General features: G+C 36.8%; 2 protein-coding genes and 1 long non-coding RNA gene across 4 annotated transcripts; 1 reads left to right on the top strand and 2 right to left on the bottom strand.

Moving 5' to 3' along the window:
• Positions 1-1,511: 1,511 nt before the first annotated feature.
• On the bottom strand, positions 1,512-2,919 carry LOC135594216 (uncharacterized). The gene is made up of 3 exons (XR_010480032.1): positions 2,765-2,919; positions 2,438-2,673; positions 1,512-1,705 (listed from the first exon to the last, which is right to left on the bottom strand). It is a non-coding gene; the product is annotated as an uncharacterized LOC135594216 (long non-coding RNA).
• Positions 2,920-5,281: 2,362 nt separating this feature from the next.
• Positions 5,282-11,729, bottom strand: LOC108953794 (AT-hook motif nuclear-localized protein 3-like). The gene is made up of 3 exons (XM_065084861.1): positions 11,120-11,729; positions 8,131-8,183; positions 5,282-5,464 (listed from the first exon to the last, which is right to left on the bottom strand). Exons 1-3 carry the CDS (start codon positions 11,700-11,702, stop codon positions 5,282-5,284), a joined length of 819 nt encoding a protein of 272 aa, XP_064940933.1. The 5' UTR covers positions 11,703-11,729.
• A 2,440-nt stretch (positions 11,730-14,169) lies between these two features.
• On the top strand, positions 14,170-19,538 carry LOC135592641 (F-box protein At1g70590-like). 2 transcript variants are annotated; one of them, XM_065082218.1, is made up of 4 exons: positions 14,170-14,749; positions 15,699-15,760; positions 18,284-18,466; positions 18,901-19,538. In XM_065082218.1, exons 1-4 carry the CDS (start codon positions 14,263-14,265, stop codon positions 19,054-19,056), a joined length of 888 nt encoding a protein of 295 aa, XP_064938290.1. In that variant the 5' UTR covers positions 14,170-14,262; the 3' UTR covers positions 19,057-19,538. The 2 variants fall into 2 exon arrangements, with proteins under 2 accessions (XP_064938290.1, XP_064938289.1); XM_065082217.1 differs by having other exon boundaries at positions 14,172-14,749; positions 15,699-15,832.
• The last annotated feature ends 232 nt before the right edge of the window (positions 19,539-19,770 follow it).

Raw genomic sequence — 19,770 nt, 5'->3', positions numbered from 1 at the left:
TATACATATATTTGTTTTTAAAAAAATCAAATTAGCTATAGTAATCATGATTATTAGTCGTCACATTCAATAATTTGAAGGAACATATATGCTATATTCAGTCTTGTTAAAGGTGCTAGGCGTTGGTCAATACAAAAATTATATATAAAAAAAAAAGCAAGGAGAAAGAAAATTAAGAAAATTAAACGATATATGAGCTTCATATCATTTTATATTCAAAATAGCACCACTAAGAACTCGAATTACATTTGTTTAACCATCTACAAGGCATCAAAATACTACATTGTTCACATTAAACAACAGGAATAATAAAGAAAAAGAAGATGAACATCAAGGGTCCAAGAATAATTAACAAAAGTTAACTATTATTATTAATAATTAACGTTTCCATTAAATTCAGGAGGAAGTTGGATGGAGGATGCCGGGAAGAGAAAGAAGTCAGGCGCAGAAGAATGGGGCAGTCGGGGAGAGAAAGAAGGAAAGAAGGGGTGGCTGCTGGGAGAGAAAGTTGGGGCCTGTTGTTGAAGAAACAGGGCTGTTGGAGGAAGAAGCAGAGAGAGACAGGGAGGAACGGAGGAGGAGGGGGAAGGGGTCTCTGTTGGGAAGAACCAGGGAGAGGCAATGGGGTGTGGGCGGAGGGGAGGTGGCCTGTTGGGGAGGCTCGACAGGGGTAGAGAGAGACCCACCGACGACCGCCTTTGCACGCGGAGGAGAATCGCTGATGGACGCACGGAGAGAGAGAGAGAGAGAGAGACGCACCGCGGCCAGAAGGGAGGAGGTGCACCGCCGATGGCCTTTGCACGCGGAAGAGGATCGACACACGAAGAGGATCCCAAGGAGAGGGGACGACGGTTGGGGTTTTCAAGTTTTGTTTTTGGAAGGGAACAGTGTATATTTTGACGTGTATACTAAACTTTAATACTAAACTTTTTCAAATAAAATATATTTTATGATTTACGACGATTTTTTCTGAAAAGAAAATCTTTTTTATTTTTTTATTTTTTTCCATTAGGTGCCTTATTTTTATTTTTTCAAATAGTATTTTTATTTTTAATAATTTCATAAATATCCTTTCTATTCTCTACGACATAGACACCTATGAGAATTTATCCATTACTATACACTTAGAAGAGGATCTCGTCACCTTATTCGACTTCTCGATGGAGATCACTATTAGCTTATGCAGAGAGATCAAGGTGGAGGTTAGCATAGTCTCTTTGGACAATGACCACGACCAGAGCATAGAGCTCTAAACAAACTAAAATAAATATGAAGGTTCGTCAAACACTCGATGAAGATCAAATTAGGTGAAAGAATAAAGAATATTAATTCATCACATGTAAACATTAAAAGGATGATTTTGATAGACACGATCTCATGTAAACATTAAAAAGATGATTTTGATAGACACGATATGATATGATATGATCAATGTAAAAAAAAAAAAAAAATTTTTTTTGAAAAGTTTTTACATCAATTCAGCAATTGCTACTGTACAAATATCAGCGTTACAGATCAAACTAAAATGAAGAATAGCACACGAAAATTTGGAGGGCTGTGCATGAATTCCTCACCGAGGATGTAGCCAACAAGGAAGATGGTGAACACTTTTACAATCAAGAAAAATTTTCTGTATACTATAATTTTTCATCATTTTGATCATCTAGGAACCGAGATGCCCCACCATGTCCACCATCTCACCTTCCTGCAAATACAAGAGGCGAATTGCCCTTTAGTCATCAGGAACCAAGAGAGGTTATGGAACTTCAAAACGACACATGATATAAAAGTTCTAGTCAAATGAATGAGCACACCAAATCAGTGCCACTTCATGTATCTTTGCATCAATGAGATGGACAAGTGATAGAGCTTTAATCATTACATAATCATTATCTGACTAGTGAACATAATTAATTTAAAAGAGCAGGTCGACATAACATTATTATTTGCAAATTAATACTGATGCCAACTAAATTTGGTCTTGACTAAAGGGATATGATATAGATAGAGCAAGCTTCAGCACAACAGATGTGGAAAAGATAATTCTACCTTTGAATTGTATGGTGTAAAAGGACTATCATTTTATGTACTAGACTCATCGATTTATCGATACGTAGGAGTCGATACTGATGTATCAACATATGGTAGACCAATAAGTTTCTAACATTATGACTTGAGGCCATTTTTGCATGCTATAGTAATAACAAGGTTTAACAGATTCCAGAAAGATCAAAATAGCAAGTAACATACATATTTATCTGTAGTGCACCTCAAACAGGCGCAACATGCAATTCTTGCTTCGGAAGTGTAATTTTGAGCATTTGGTATGATCAATTTTGTTCAAAGAAATAAAAAACCATTTAAAAGCAAAGCATTATGCTAAAAAAAAAATAGGAATGCAACTTTACCAAACTTTTAATAGATTAAGTGCAGAAACCTGTCCAGTCGGTCGGGGATTCTTGGATCACATGACTGATGTCACTTGCACCACAACTTCGGTAAATAGCATTTGTTTCACTCGTAAATTTCCCACTATTGAGGATGTGAGCCTGGAGAATATAATGCTGAGCCAGCTTGCAATGAAGTGGATGATTGGACAGCAGAAGCAGTAGCTGTTTTAGTGGGGGCATTGAAGTCTCCATCACTGTCACATCAGAAAGATCCAAGAGTTACCTGCATAACATCAGTAAAGAACTCTCATCAATGCTAGTACCACGCAGGTATATAAAAAAAGGTACTTGGTACTACCACATTTATAATTCACCTGGACACGATTTGTAGCAGTTAAAGGACCATCCAGTAGCCCCCCCACGAGATGACCAGAGCTACTGGAGAGGCATATTGGCAACCCTCCAGTGACCGATGCTCCAACAGGTGTTTTGTCCACAAAAGTTCCAGAAAGTGATATAATCTCATAACATCCCTGGAGAAAAGTCATATAGGAAGTATTAACAAATGTGGAAAATGTAGCTTTTTGAAGAACTTAGATAGCAAAATAGAAGTAAATCATGCTAAATTTGCCTTGCACGATCAATCTCTAAGTGACTTAAACTAGGAAAGTTCTATGAGAGAAATAACAAGAAATATAAGTGATAAACTAAACTGCTGTATTAGTAACAATGAAAATGAAAAAAGGCAGTAGAGAACTCATCTGAGGAAAAAGAAAACAACAAAGGACAGATTATTAGCATAATCAGATAATATACAAAAAGGTAAAGTAGAATAATACAGGTCTATATTTAATCTTTAGAGTCGAGATCTGTCTTATTCTGTAAATATCATAATAGGAATTGGCAAAGAAATAATAACAAAATAGAAGCAAATATTGATTGATAGTAGCAAGGTTTTAAGTTTCAGTCGAAGACCTGTAGTGGTCCCTAATCAGATCACTACAAGTCCAGAGTATATTAATGTACCTTCATATGGTATACCGACATACCAATCAACAAAGACAAAAAAGAAAGAGGGATGCAAGGGAAGAGGAGGAGAAGAGGGTTGCTGATAAGCTTTTTAAAATTAAAAAATGTTTCTTGAAAAGTTTCGGACTGGACTAGGTGAAATTGCCTGACCCAATTATCATACTGGTCAATACCAAGTGGTACATAATGGTCCGACTGGTTTTTCAAACATTAGATAGTAGTACATGACAAATTAGAGTAAGCTAAGATGATAGTTTTGACTTGGTTTAATTAGGCCACTAATATACAGTAAACAAGTAAAATTGACCTAAATAGTTAAATCTAATATCGGACTAAAAAACCAAGTCCTTTTTCTTTTCATCATGGTAGTGTTACTCTTCTGTGACTGATAACAAGGGTAAAAAGTAACAAAAAAAAATGTGTATCTGCTAGCAAAGGTAAGGTTGTATAGAATATATTGATCCTTCCCGAACCCAAATTGTCGAAAGCATTTTGCACTATGCTATCCCTTTTAACACAAATCTATTAGTTACAGTGATTGCTTCAAACAAAACACTCAATGAACAATAAGCAGAACAACTAAATTTTGAGAAAGAAAAGAAAATTAGAGGACATATATCTAAAAATTGAAGCACAAAGATATCTGGGATTGGCTAGGATCCTGTCCCTCCATTTAGCTCTTTTAAGAGCATTACCATATCTCCAATTATTATAGGACTTTATATAGAATAATTAATTTAGCTTTAAAATATTTTTTTTATTAATATGGACAAACATTTGAATATAATCACCACCAGAATGTAGTCGTAGGTTTAAAAATTAATGGATTAATATAATTCAAGCAAAAAATTGATTTTTCCGTTGCAGTCTTAAGTATAAAGGTTTCATGTACATGCACTTGCATCAATCCACAAATGTTGCATGCATTCGTTGTGCCCAAACATTCGATTGCCTACACATTCTGTCTACAAACCGCAAAAGGTTGCAAATTAGCTGTCGAGACTGCATTTCTACATGCAACTACTGTGTCAACATAACATTTTAATCTGGTTGCAACTCCAAATGCCACTACCATTATTCCCTTTGGCCACTGCCATCCCTTCCACAGCTGATTCCCAACTGCTATCATCCCCCCCATTGTATCTCTAGGCCACTGCAGCCCCTCCAGCCCACTAGATGAATAAATTATCATACCAAACAAAAGTATATGCAAACTGTGGTTAGGATGTATGAAACCCAAAAATGAAGTCGTTTTTCTTAGATTCAGAATTACAATCATACTACCCTGACACAGGTATTCTAATTTTAAACAAACAGACAGCATGTAGGTACAAAAGCTTCACAAACTGATGGCAGTTTAACTCATATTTGCATGCTTTGCAATAGACTCATAAATTGGACACACAATTGAGGAAACAGCAAAAGTGAGTTTGTAATGAATAAGATCAAATTTACAAAAGCAATAACGGTCCTTGGGCAGAATGTTTATCTGATAGTGTAAGACATGCAAATGGTGCATAACGTCATTATAACTGATCTTCTATCACCAAGTAAAAAAACTATTTTTAGAAGATAAACAAAAAACAAAATAAGAAACAGAAGAATACAGTTACAGTAGCCAAAATGCTAAAATGATTATAAAAAAAAGACTCGCAAAGTGCATCGGAAAATACTTTTAAACAATGACAGCAGAAAATAAAGACAAAAGCTATAAACAAGTACTCCAGCACAACTTGAAGTTTTGACATAGTGTTTCTCTTTTTTAAATTGTCTTAAATATTCAAATGCTTTATTAAAAAAATCTACATTTACATGTAGCCAAGTGTAGATACAATTATACATACATATGTGTGTATATATATTCAAATACCAGAAAAAGCCAAAAGAAGGGACAAGAAAGTTTCAGGGATGCTTGCCTCATAGGATACACTTCCTCCAGCATTGTCCAGATGAAAAAGAGATACCCCATTAACCGTTCCAGTTGCTGAGAGAATACATGCATTCTTGGCAATTTCCACGAATGACATAATTTTCCGAACCACATCCTTTCCAAAAGTAAAACCTTCATACTGTTACTAGGTCACTGATAGAAGAAAACAGTACTACTGAATATATTTTACACTATCTCAATCAAAAAATAAACAAATATATGAAATGCAACCAGTTCCCAGGCCATCAATAGAATTAATACTAGTTTGATGATTTAGCTGTCTAAAGATTTAAGCTGAGTAAATAGAATGCAATATCATTTTTGCTACAAGAAATAATGCATAGATAGAGAAATGGGAGAAATTGAGTTGCATATCCAAATTTAAGGTACAGTAAGTAACAGATGAAAAACAACACTTGGGTAAACAAAGGAGGAAAAACAGTTCTAGTTGACCCATTTATGGTACTGAAGTTTCCATGTCAATATAAGATATTGAAAAATTCACAACAAGCCTGAAGAATAAAAGGTCCATCTTTAATATTATTATGGTAGGTCACACTTACTGCTGGGCCAACCCAACCTGATCTCTGATGCCATTGATCAAATGATTTGCTTGGTCATAACCTTATGTATCCATTCTTGGAGACCTCCTTTCCTATACTACATTTCATTGCTTTCTAATATTGCAAACGCTGGATAGATCTGCAGAGTCAGATGAAAATGTGTTCAATAGTACCAATCAATGTCTGCCAAACCGAATCGTACCGCCCGGTACAGGCGGTATGTACATGCCTGATAGGCTACCGGTACGTGGACCGCCCGCTATCGGGCGGTACGCTAAAAAAACCTCGTATCGGATGATACGGGATAATATCGGGCGGTAACGGTCGATTTCGATCGTTACCGCCCGCACCGTAGCAGTGCTATAGTGTTCCAACGGTCAATTTGACCGTTGGAGCCCTTTCTCCTTCTATTTAAGCCATTCTTCTCTCCCCTATTTCATTATACTCTCTTAAACTCTCTCTCAAACTTTTTTTTTCTCTCCTAAACTCCATAAAACAACGATTTGTGAATTCAATCGAGGCTAATTTGGGAGAATCATACGGGCAACAACAGTATAGTAATAGTTGGTCATCCTTCTCTGAGCAACAGTATGATACAGAACAGCAGATCAGTAGCGAAAGTAGAAGCTCTGACATTCACCAATATATGCTTCAAGAGCTACCTCGGACAAATATGATTCATGATGACCAGTCTACGATCAGCACCACATTGATGCATCAATAGTATACAATGTATCAATACACTATGTCACGGGATCAATTTCATGATTGGGTCCAACAAACGTATCATATTGATATGCAGATGTATCGGATCGAGGATCCCGATCCACCACCCGTAGAGGCCCATCGTTCGTTTTGGTGATAGAATCAACGATCAGATATATCTACATATGTGATTATTTAATTCATTTAAAATTTAGAGTTTATATTGTAACAAAATAGTCTAACAATTCAATTGATTTTTCTGTAGATATTTCAATCTATAACGGGTTGAAATACGAACCTCGAACAAGACTACCTCAAAACCCGAAAAAGATATGTGATACTATTCTTACCTAATTTACATTGATTTTGCTAAACTTATGGTATTACTATATTTATTTGTAACTTGAAAACCTTATCCTAACCTTTTTTTTAATTTTCAAGTATTTTCGGAGGGTTAAATCTGTGAAATCAGGTGTACCGCTCGGTACACCGTACCGTACTATACCGAGCCCAGGTCGAAACGCTAGTACGGTACGGTACGACGAACCTTCGTACCAACCTCCAAATTTTTAGTCTTTCATCCTTTAAATTGCTTTAAGATCCAAGGAAAAAAATTAGATATACAAACAAGAAAAGTAGACAACTCCAAATAGTTGAGACATTACTTCTTGTTATTGTTGTTATTGATTAGAGAAGTTTAGAACTACATGAGTAAAACAAAGCAAAACTTCTGGCAAGGTTGATTTCAATTCCAATGGACAATAGGAGGTTGCCTAACAATTACCACTACCAGGTGAAACAAAAGAATATTATATCAATCCACAAGATCTAAAAGATGAAAAAGGAATACAATCAATTTTCTCGCCTGATGAAGTATCACATACAAGCAACATAGAGGGTTTTAGAGAGAGTGTGAGAGATGTTGGATAGTAGAGCAATTGTGGGAAAGCCTTGGTAGTTGTTTTATTGGAAAGTGGTGCAGTATGTTTCTAACCTTACATCACTAAGAGATTTTGCTTGATTTTGAATGATTGCACAAGTTTTTTCTTGGGTTTGGTGTTTTACAAGTATTGCACTTTTAGTAGATGATGAATGTTTTAGAATACAGGTTGGAGGAGCGAGGAATACTAACCAGGAGTTTTCAGAAGGTCACAAAGTACATGAATCAAAAGAATTATCAGCCACAACATTAGTTTGGTTTGGTTGGTTTAAAAAGCGGTCAAACCTGAACAGGTTTGGTCTGTGATGATCTGCAATCTTAAAACACTGATCACATAAATTTATGTGCAGTAGAAAGTATATGAATTTTCACTATGTTATTAAAAAACAAGCAATTATCTGTTTTTATGCACATGTTAAGGCCCACGGATAATATGTTTAGAAGCAAAAAAAAAAAAAACATAAGTGACTTCCATGCTCATGCATTCTGTGTTAAAATTTATTAAAAAGATGATATAATTTGCAAACTTCTGATTTTAAAAGTAGAAAACATTTGAATCAGGAAGTAATGGACCTCTCCACTTTCAATTATAAGGACATGCGTCATGAAGTTACGCCCTGCATTCCCTGCAAAAGAACACATAGGCAATGAAAAATTGCATCTTTTCATCTTTAATTTCACAAATGGGATGCAGAAACTTCTATTTTTGTACAGATTCCATCTTGCTGCAAACAAAGAATATGTTGCCATTTAAACTTTGTGCCAGTAACATGCTACATTTTATATGCTGACCAGCATGAGACAACAATATGCAAATGGCCATTCTCACCAAAGCATGGGCCTATGCCAACACAAGCACCACGGAGTTAAGCTTGTGGAAACTTTAAAACATGGTATTGAATACTGGATGCACAAAATATTGGTGTTATAAAAGTAAATGAAAGAAATAATTTGCTAACTACTAATAATATGTTTGGCATATGTATTTTTGACCTTAGCATTATAGTGAGGTTGCTCATTTGTAGCCTGGGTCACAAGCTATTAAAGTATACACATAGCCTCTGATTGCAAGGAAAAGGCTACATACGTTGACCCTCATCAAAATCCATATGGACAAGAGCTTCATGTTTGGTTGCCCTTTCTTTTAGCTTACATATTTCTGACCAACATCCCAGTTTGTGTAGGGCCATGCAACTGTCTTGTGTGCCTTGCTAGCAAGCAAAGACAACAAGAATATTTGCTACAGATCGGCATGTGAAAAAGAGAGACAATGGGTGCTACATGATAGATCAAAAAGACAAATAATTAGGGATTAAGGTGATATTAATGCTTATTAGCCTGTAAATAATTCTTAAAAGCCTCTTTAACACCTTGAAGAAGAGAAGTATACTAATTATCCGAGTTAACACAAGGGAAATTCACGCATTGCTTCTGGTCAAGGCTATAGTATATACAAATCCACTCTCTTTTCTCTTCTTCTATCCATGGCTTCCCTCACTCCTCTTGGTCACATGATCCACTTCGATTGTCTCTTCCAGTTCCACTCTCTCCTCTCTCCTTCCTAGCCGTCTGCTGAATATTAACCTATTGCCTCTTCTTTTGCATTTTCTTTCATGTTTTCATCTACACTACTTTTTCTCTTCTAATATACCAAAAATGACCAGTATATTATTCCATTAATCCTCAAGCATTCTGATAGCTTGTTTTCGCTTCATTGTATTATTTCAATTAAGTTGTCAAATATGATTGATTTAATCCACAAATGTCTATAAAAGATGGACCTAGTCATCTAGTTTAAATATGTCCACCTATATGTTTGCTCTTTTTCCCTGAACTACATTGACAGATAACTAACTCTTTACATAGTTTTCTATATTTATTGTAAAACTCAATATTTTCGTATTCTCACAGATAGATCCCTCGTGTGTTCACATATGTGCCTGCATTCTTCATATGTGTCAGGCCATTAATATCCTCATTCTGCTATTCAGAACTATGGAAAATTGGCACTACTATCTAATTAGTCAAATCAACGAATGATTCACAAAATCACTCATCGCCATAGTTTGAACAATAGGCAAACATAATCCCAGGGCCGAAAGCTTGCAGACCATTTAATTTCATTTCTAGATCGTTATTGACTTCACATAGGCAAACAACAAGAGAAACTATATATTTTTGAATATGAGGACTATGTTTTCTAGAAGAAATTTGGATAAATAACACAATATTCCAACAAATGTTCATACTTAATGATTCTTATTGGTTTTCTAATTAAAAGTTAATTATTCATGACTGTGCAAGCAAGTGTATGGTGTGCCAGTAAAAGCTATGACTTTTACACTTTGAGATTGAGCAATATCTACTTTTATTGGACCCTTCCTACAATGTACAAAAATGAAGATGTGCCACATAGTGTGCGACGACTGGTGATTCTCATTCCACAGTCAAAAGATATGCCAAATGTACCTCTCTAATTTAACCACGTCACTCTTACACTTTGAGGTTGGGCAATATCTACTTTTATTGGGGCCTTTCTACAATGTACAAAAATGAAGATGTTCAACAATAACTCAAAGACAATATTGGTTGTGGCACAAAAAGAATCCAACAAGTTTAAGTTGGATTTTGAAGGGTGATACTCCTCGTAATAACTTTAAAGTTTACTCTCTATCTTGGGACACTTTAGTCAAATTCGAGTGAAGGGTGAGTTCAAAGACAGAAGAAGCATGGAACAGTCACGAGGCAACAACATACTCGTACCACATTGACCAAAATCACCGGCCCCTGGTGAACACCAAAGGTAAAATGAATGCTCATTTGGTCTCCTCTTATTTCGTCTCATGTGTGCCCATTTGTTTTGCTTTGAACTATAATAGCTGGTTCTTGCACATGCAATAATTGTTAAGATCTTGAAGCTTACAAATAAAGGCATTGTAGCATTACTGTATAATAGACAATCTTAATTTTCACCTTTTAATTAAAACAGTTGACCTTCCTACCATATTAATTTCAACCTCTTTCCAAAGACAAACAAATACATAAACATAGCAAAGGAAAGGAAAAGAAATCATTCTTGTGTTCGGTTTCTATTATCATGAAAAAACAAAAGAATAATTTTCTAGGAAACACCACGAGCCCACAAGATTTTACTTTCAGTGGAAGCCACCCACATGCACCTAAAATTTTTGAAGTGTTTTCTACTATCACTTAAGCAAGCTTTATCAAATTTTTCTCAAGAACACCACAATAGGAACAGAGAATATGAGACCCTACAAAGCTCTATTTCTATAGGAAGCCATCCACAAGCACCAAAACTTCGTAAAGATTGATGTAATGCGTACCCTGAAGAAAGGGCATGAACAATGAACCACAACTAGATACCCTCTTCATCAAACGAAGAAGAATCATATCAAGAAATGCCATGGCCCAGAATCTTTCTTGAGCTTTATAAAACAAGAAACAGTAATACCAGCATCAATTACCAAGAAACTGCGGACGGACATCGAAAAAGAGAGACCAAGAATGGCAATTAGAACGAATCCGGAAGCAGTAGACTGACCTAGCGCCTTTCGAGACCGGCCTCTTGGTCGCCCACGCTTCCTCCGGACAGGCTGGTCGGGGAGCGGCGCGTCGGCGGAGAGGGAGGACGATGGCCCGGGCAGAGGAGACGAGGTCGTCCTTTGGTCGACGGCCCGGCGAGGGTGAATCCTGGGTCGCCCCCGCTTTCTCCGGACGGACCCTGGGTGGAGCGTGACCTGGGAAGCGGAGGCCCTGGGATCAACGGAGGGGGTAGAAGCAAGGGAGACGGGAGTGGGATTCGAGGGGCCGTTCTCGGCGGGTGAGAAGACTCCACTGCTGCCGTCGCGGATGTCGTGCTGTTCGGTCGGTTGGGAGGCGAGAGTGGGATACGAGGCCATGTTCTCGGCGGGAGAGAAGACTCCACTGCTGCCGTCGCGGATGCCGTGCTGTTCGGTCGGTTGGAAGGCGGGAGTGCGATACGAGGGCACGTTCTCGGCGGGAGAGAAGACTCCACTGCTGCCGTCGCGGATGTCGTGCTGTTCGGTCGGTTGGACGCGCTGAAAAGAGTAAGATACGCGACGGATGGTGAAGGAAGCGTAGGAAGGTACTCTTCTCGGGTCCATGGCGGTCGAAAGAGCGCAGGCGAGAGGAGAGAAGAAAGAAAAGCAGAGTGAGTTCGAACGCCTTTTATAATTATTATGAATTTTAATTATATTATATGTATATATATATATATATATTAAATTTCCGGTATTATTTTTCTGATGCATTATTGCCTACTTTGAGAACATTAAGAAAGAAAAAGGAATAAAAACGTTAAAACATGAAAATAAAATTAATAGATGCAATGTAACTCAATTTAGATCTCCAATATCATATAAAATGCACTTTTTTTATTCCGAATAAAAGTTTTATTAAAAATCTATTGATTGAAAAATGTCAATAAATACATAAAAGTATTTACTGGTCCGATCAAACCATATAACTAACTTGGTAAAGTTGGATCTCGAATTTTGACGATGAAACCAATTGATAGAGTTAATGATCTAATTTGTGTTTTAAGAGACATAAGACTAGCTTTGACCATGAAAAGACAATTAAAATAGGAAGAATCAATCTTCGGAGTGAAACATGTTAGAAGATTGAATATCGAGGTGTAGGATCGGTTAACGTGTCCGCAAAAGGATTCGTGCCATGAGTTCGAGCACTAGGATTAGAAGAACGGACATTGCGCCAAGAAAATCAGAGTTGCAGAGGTAAACATATAAATTAGACAAAAGGTCGCAAAAGAGGACGATGCATCGGAGGATTGGACGAAGCTTCGATGAACCAATAACATGTCAGACAACATGTGATTAATGCTTTGTAATAATTGTTTAAATCGAAATAGTTTTAAGTTGTAATTAGGCTAACTCAATTAGGGGGCCATTGGGCCTAAGTTAAGGCTGAGTTAGGCCGAATGGATGGTCCACTCGGCCACTTAGAACTATGCCAAGCGGTGGCATCGCCTAGGGTGTGTGGTAGAACCGCTTGAGGCTCAGCTTCCCAAGAGGACTGGGCGATGATACCGCCAGTAGTTAATGTTGCTAGGCGGTGGCATCATCAGAGCCTAGTCTCCGAGACTCTATCAGGCAATAGTATTGTCTAGTGTCAAAGTGTCAGGTGGTAGTACCACATATTTCTGACGATAGTACCTCCAATATCCCGAAAACCCAAGATGAGATCGTTTTGATTTCAAATTTAAATCCATTTGGGGCGTATAAAAACCTCACTCATCCTTACTCAGTGAACATCATCAACTGTGAGCAAAAAAGAAAGGAAAACTATGTTGTAACATTAGGAGAACTCCTTTCAAGCTCTAAGTATTAGGTGAAGTTTAAAAGAGAGGTGAGTGATTATAAAGATTATCTCCTAAACCCTTGAAAAGGAGAAAAAAAAGTTTAAAATGGTAGTTGATCAAGATCGATAGTCGAAGCCGGTAGCCTTAACTGAAAATGAATTAGGAGTGAATGTAGGTCATTCATATTTAGTTTATATTTACTTTATGTTTTTCATTTATATTGAAACTAATTTACTTATTCACTACGTTTATAATTGCTTTCAAGTTAAATTTATCTTCTCGATACGAGCTTTATCGAATGAAAGTTTTTTAAACCGATGTTTTTAACGTAAGCACTAATTCACCCCGACACACACCCTCACCCCCCCCCCCTCCCTCCTCCCCTCTTAGTGCCGACTTAGTCCTAATAGGTACCATTATATCATATTTTTTATTATTTTTGGAGATATTCTCTTGATTTCTGTCACTCTGTTCTCTATTGATTTAATAAATTATCAAAATTAATATTGGACCAAGGTTTAGTGTTTATTATATAATCATATAAAAATAATCTAATTTATACGAAAACTTAGTCAACTAGAAAGGTGAATATCTATCAAATCTATTATGAATATATATTCTCCCTTTAAATTTTGTTTTCCATATGTTACCTTTCCCTCTCTTAAGAGCCTAAAAACAAATAATATCGTTATATCACATAATAAGGGCAAACAAAAAATGTTAGATCAAATATTTCTATGACCAATGTTAAGATAATAAGGATATATATATATATATATATATATATATATATATATATATATATATATATACGTATATATATACATACATATATATATATATACGTATATATATACATACATATATATATATATATATATGTATATATATAGTAAAAGATAAGTAATGAAGCTAAAATTTTAGCCCAGAAACTTATAATATATTTTCAAAATCTAATTTAATATATGTTTTTTACTGACACCAGAAAAACACTATAGTATTTTTTAGTATTATTAAAAATACTATAAGGTAGTATAAAAATATTATAATAAGATAGATTCGATCTATTTATAATTAAAAATAGATAGGTGATTGAGAATATTTCAGATATTAAATTAAAAAAAAATATATTAGAGAATTCTGAAAATTAGAGACACCTTTCGAAAAAAAGAGAAAAAGATCAATTGTTTTCGAGAATTAACTCTAATTTAACCGGACCCATGACGTATTTCCTACCGTGTTAACTCAGGACCGTGACGAGTCGGCAGCCCAACTCGGGAGAAAATAAACACGTCCCGCATCCGATCGAACCGGTGGCGACGACGGAATTCTTCTCTGCCGACATGGACGAGCAAAGGAAGCGGACCGCCGTCTCCTCGTTTGTCCGCGGCAGGTCCCGCCGACGGAGGTGGAGCCCTCCATCGCCCCTCCCCGCGCCTCCTACCGCGGCGGTTAGCTTTGCGGACGTTCCGTTCGACGTGCTCGCACGGCTGGCGGCGCCCTTCGACGTGCCCACCCTCTGGGCCGCAAGCACGGTGTGCCAGTCCTGGCGGGAGGCCCTCCGGCCGCTTCGGGAGGCTATGGTGCTGCTACGTGTGGGAAAGGGTTACAAGCGCGGTCGCGGCCCCGGGATCGGCCGCCCCAACCCTCACCGGGCTCTCGAGTACTTCCTCAAGGGCGTCGACCGGGGTTCGGCACCCGCCATGGTCGACGCCGGGCTCATGTACTGGGAGATGGGGAAGAAGGAGGAGGCGGAGGCCTTGTATCGGAGGGCAGCTGAGCTTGGCTATCCGGCTGGGCAGTGCAATCTTGGCGTCTGCTACTTGGAAGGTAACTGTTTTATAGATAATTGAGTTCCGATTTACAATTTGGATGCTACTCCACAATGATCCTCTTGGTGATCTTGTGGTTTCATAGGTCGATCCTGTGCCCATCGCTTGCTGCCTGTAAAATTTGCCATTCTTATGTTCCGCAAAACCTAAATTAGCTATATGTCATTCAGCATGATCAGTTTTCAGGGTGATTTATCGTGTAAAATGAACCTATGCTGTTTGCATCCGTCTGCAACTATGCAAGTCACCAAACATGATTACTTCTAAAGTAATTCCTATGGTTCCTGAATGAACTGATATATTATTTGGTTGAATTAGAGTCCTAACTTCACTGCCATTTCATTTTTTTCCCGCATCCATGGAATTCAAGTTATCGACCTTTGGTGGTTTTGGGACTCTTCGCAAGAAAAGAAAAAGTTATCATCACTTCAGGATCTGCAGCTGGTTTGGTTTATCTATAGTCAATGGTGGAAAAAGATTCATATAGTCAACCCCAAATAGTTGGGATATCAAGTCTTGTTGTACACCTGGTTCATCTTTTTTTTTTTTTGGAGTGTTTTCAACCTTGGGTGCTTGCTGTCTTTCATTCTAGAATGTTGTTGAATTAGTTTAGCTGTCTTAGGTTCTTTTTCAATTACAATTAGATTCACATATAGCTACTTCACATGCATATATTTCTACTTGTTACTGTTCATCTTTGAGTAAAGATATAGCCTCATGATGTTTTGGTCACATTTTCTTCTTACTTGCTCTCTCTTGCATAGCTGAAATTATAATACAGGATAAAGAATAGTAGGCCATTTTGTTTGCTAATCCTCAAAGGCTGCTGGAGAGTGATCGCTGAATTACTTGTTATTAGTATTTATAGTGTCTTACTTTCTTTCTTGTTTTGAACAAATAGGTTTGGGAGGACCTTTTTAACCTGTGCTAAAAATATTCTGTTGCAGCTGATCAACCCAAGTCAGAAGAGGCTGTGAAGTGGTTCTATCGAGCAGCTGAATCAGGTTATGTGAGTGCTCAATATAACTTGGCACTTTGTCTTCATAAAGGCCGTGGAGTGAAGAATGACTTAGCAAATGCTGTATGCTATCTATAAACTTTAAGCCCTTTAGACTTATCTTCATGCTTACACAATGGACTCTGTAGAATATATATTCCTTTTTCCATATGGTGATATCCATCCTTACTAATATGTAATTTATATAGGAAATGGATCTTTTTTCTGCTCATGTTGCTTTGTTACATTCAGACATATGATAATTTGGTACAATTTTTGCTATTGAAATGTGCAGAGTTCATTTTTTTTTTTGTTTTTATTATCATTATTTGTTGGATGAAATCAATTGACACTAATGTTTTGTTCAACATTAAATTTATAAATCTTGAGGCTGAACTTTTTTGTTGCATGAGTTTTTTAATACAATTTTGTTTATCTTATTTTCTATTTTTTAAAATTTTAAATTAACTTTTGGCCAAAATGTTGTTCCTGCAACTTATGCAGTTGGTGGTCTGATTTTAAGATCATACCCTATGGCTGTTCTGGAATTCCTGAAGAATAGTGCATTCAAGTTAGAAATTTCACACAGCACAGATTGGTGGTTTTGTTTGGAGTAATAAGAGCATGATAGCCCTTAGATCATGTTGAACCTGTTTGTTTCTAGAGTTGATTGGTTATAATATTTACCAGCCTGGTACATGCTGGTATATGTGCTGGCACAGTAACATATTGGCAAAATGTCAAAACTTCCAAGAAGTGTGTCTTGCCACACCATTGTCACGGCACAAACATGAGGGTCAAAATCATAGTAGGTCAGGACAAGTTTGACGTCACTATTAGACATCAGTGTTTTTGCTCAAAGTTCACCCAAAACACAATAATGATGATGATGACAGCAATGACAGGCCATGAAACCATTCTTATTGCCTCTTAAAATATTTTTTGGCCCTCCACAGTCTCTCCTGGATACCATTACTCTGGATTATTTCCTAGCAACACACTTTTAGATCTTTCAACATGTCCAAAACATTATTAGTGATTTCTTCCATGTAATTTCCTATTGGTACTAACCAAAAATTTCAAGGGCATAAGTTTTTAATAATTTTTTTTGATAAAACCATTTATCCATCCAAAACATCAATGCTAGCTTTTCAATATGTTGTTTACTAGTTGTTCAACATTTTAATGCCTAATGCACAGTTAGCACTGTAATTTATCTATGATGATGGTTAAATATTTTCAATTTTTTTACCAAAAGATGTTGCTCAACTTGTGTCCTTTAACCTTTTCATTTGTTTAAATTTTAGCTTTTGGGCAAGATCCAAAAACTTGAATGATATTGTTGACAGGAAAATTTCTATGATTATGCTGGGAAAGAAAAGCCCAAACCAATATTTGAGTTCGTGGGCCAAGCAAATGATTCCTAAAAGGGTTAAAATTCCAAGGGATAATCTACTTTCTAAAGAACATATATAAATCACATTTGATTCTTTGTTGGTTAACAACGGTGGCTTTGAATCCTCTTAAGTGTTGAAATTTGGTTAGGCCTATAAATAAGATTGCAGACCTTAAAATACCTTTCTAAAATGTTTACCTTATAAAAGATACCTGGTTTGATAGAGGATAAGATGAGAGAAAATCGCTTAAGATGATATGGGCATATGCTTAGGAGACTTCCGAATGCGATAGTCAAAAGAGGTGAAATGATTAATGTTAGTAGTATGAGAGATAGAGGAAGACCTAAAAAAACTTTAATATAAACTATAAATAAAGATTTAAGTACTCTGAACTTAATTAAATATATGACTTTTTACATATCTCAATAACGACAAAAGATCTATATAGTTGACCCCAAATAATTAGGACTTATGGTTTTGTTGTTATTGTTGTTGTATAGAAGATATTTGGTTCATTATGAACCAATCACATTTTGCTCATTTTTATCTGATTGTTTAACTGAATCAATATATTTTTTTAGTACTTGAGCATTGGTGATCCGTTCCTGTTACAAGATCTTTGTACATCGTTCTTTAATCTTTTTAAGAATGACATTTCCTTGCTTTATTTTTATTGGATTTAAGTAGAAACCCCAAGTGCATAAAGTGGGGGCATTAGGTGACCTTAAGATCTAGTAACCTTCTAATGTCCGATTCATCATTTTGATAAAAGTAAACAGTGCTTGAAGTTAGGGTTGACATAATGCACCACCCGCCCAGCCAGCACAACATATCATCATTATGACCCATGGACAGTAAGGCCACAGTGTAGGTTATGATGGGCGGTTGGATGGAATATCATGAGCATGGGGGGAGATGATATTGGTGGAAATCGTCAATCTTAAATCTTCTATTTGGAGAATCCACTTTGCTTGATTCCTCACTTGGCCTTCAGAAGTTATGCAATTTATGATAGGATTCCTGTTCATCGATTGGTACATTTTTTTCATATTAATGTCCGTGAATCAGTTCGCTAAATCAATGAACTTTTGCCTTAAAATTGTGTTCTAAATGATAAGATATTTATCGGTTGGTACAGGCTAAATGGTACCTGAGAGCTGCACAAGGGGGGAACGTGCGTGCAATGTATAACACTTCCTTGTGTTATTCCACGGGAGAAGGATTGGTCCAAAATATTGGGCATGCAAGAGTATGGATGAAGCGTGCTGCAAAAGGTGGCCACAGTAAAGCACAGTTTGAGCATGGTCTTCAGCTTTATTCTGTATGTCTTCTCAGCATATTGTTTACTATCTACTGAAAATGGCTTGTTACCTCGAAGTTTGATGAAGCAAATTATAGCTATGAAATCTTATTTCATAAAACAATACTTAGTTTTCAAAGGGTAAAAGATGCAAACAGGTTTCATGATATCTGCAAAAAATTCTAATGTCACTTTTTGTACTAGCGAGTGTGTATGATAGAGATTATGAAAATTTCTGTTGGATGCTGTCTCTCTTTCTTTTGCAAAATCTTTATCTGGACATTGTCAGTGGTAAGTCCCCCTTTTGTGCCTATAAATAGCGTGAAACATGAAAGTTATCACAATTTCTTCATCTCTTGAATTCATGTTCTGGTATCATAGTATATAGTGGCATCTAATGCATTAGCTAACTTGCTAGGAACCAATGTAGGTTCTTATTTTTATGTTGTTCTTAGTCAGGGGACATGACGGAGGCTCTTGTCTACCTTGAACTGTCTACACGTGCTGGAGTGGCTGATGCAGTAGGTATAAGAAACAGGGTTCTGCAATCGCTCTGCCAAGCTTCACGAGATCATGTGATGTTGCGTGTGGAGAGATGGCAACCATTGTGATTGCATCCTGTGCATTAGGACTATATGCGGCCCTTTCACCACCCTTGGAGATTATCCGGATCAATGGCACTTTTCAGCTGCTACCTCTTGCATCCTTCATTGATCAAGGTTTTAGGGCTGCTGCATTAAGTAAACAGTTTACAGTAACAGCTGGGGATTATTTTTGTCAGAATCAGTTTCCTGTGCCAGTTGGGATCATGTGAAGCGAACTCGTGGCTGCAGAATACATAAATCGGCCTTGAATCTTGATTTGTTTGGTTCAAAAACACTTGACGCAGCGGTCGACATATTTATTGTACTGCATTTATGTGTAATAATATGTGCAAGTTGTTCGATAATGTCACTGTATTTTCCTTTTTCTTATTCGACATTGAACATCCCAGAGATTATTATCTGTTTATGACTTGTACCAAATGGGATGAATACTCTCATAATGATGTACAAATTTTGTTCCAAATGAACAGTGTCGAGAATGTTTTGTAGCACTGTTCTATCGCCCATTTCTTTCCTTCACTTGTGACTTGTTGGACATCTCATTTACGATATCCTACAAGATCAGAAGCAAAATGTTGCATGATAACATGGCAGACAACATATCATTTTCATCAGAAGACTCATATGGAAGATGATCGCTAATTTCTTTTATTTATTTTTATCAATTTAGCTATTTAGTTCCCGACAAGGACTTTAATATCAATCATATATTTCATTCAA

The sequence above is a fragment of the Musa acuminata genome, chromosome BXJ1-9 (assembly GCF_036884655.1).
Source record: "Musa acuminata AAA Group cultivar baxijiao chromosome BXJ1-9, Cavendish_Baxijiao_AAA, whole genome shotgun sequence".
NCBI lineage: Eukaryota > Viridiplantae > Streptophyta > Magnoliopsida > Zingiberales > Musaceae > Musa > Musa acuminata.
The sequence above is the reverse complement of the archived record's forward strand: the minus strand, read 5'-3'. Positions and strand labels throughout refer to the sequence as shown.

Bases quoted from the DNA above. Each gene is read 5' to 3' on its own strand.
- LOC135592641 (XM_065082217.1), top strand. From the start codon at position 14,263: ATGGACGAGCAAAGGAAGCGGACCGCCGTCTCCTCGTTTGTCCGCGGC. The intron at 14,750-15,698 runs GTAACTGTTTTA...ATTCTGTTGCAG, and splicing joins TGGCGTCTGCTACTTGGAAG to CTGATCAACCCAAGTCAGAA. The intron at 15,833-18,283 runs GTATGCTATCTA...CGGTTGGTACAG, and splicing joins AGAATGACTTAGCAAATGCT to GCTAAATGGTACCTGAGAGC.
- LOC108953794 (XM_065084861.1), bottom strand. From the start codon at position 11,702: ATGGACCCGAGAAGAGTACCTTCCTACGCTTCCTTCACCATCCGTCGC. The intron at 8,184-11,119 runs GTCAGTCTACTG...GTTCTTTTGCAG, and splicing joins CCGGTCTCGAAAGGCGCTAG to GGAATGCAGGGCGTAACTTC. The intron at 5,465-8,130 runs GTCCATTACTTC...ACTTTTGGAAAG, and splicing joins TTATAATTGAAAGTGGAGAG to GATGTGGTTCGGAAAATTAT.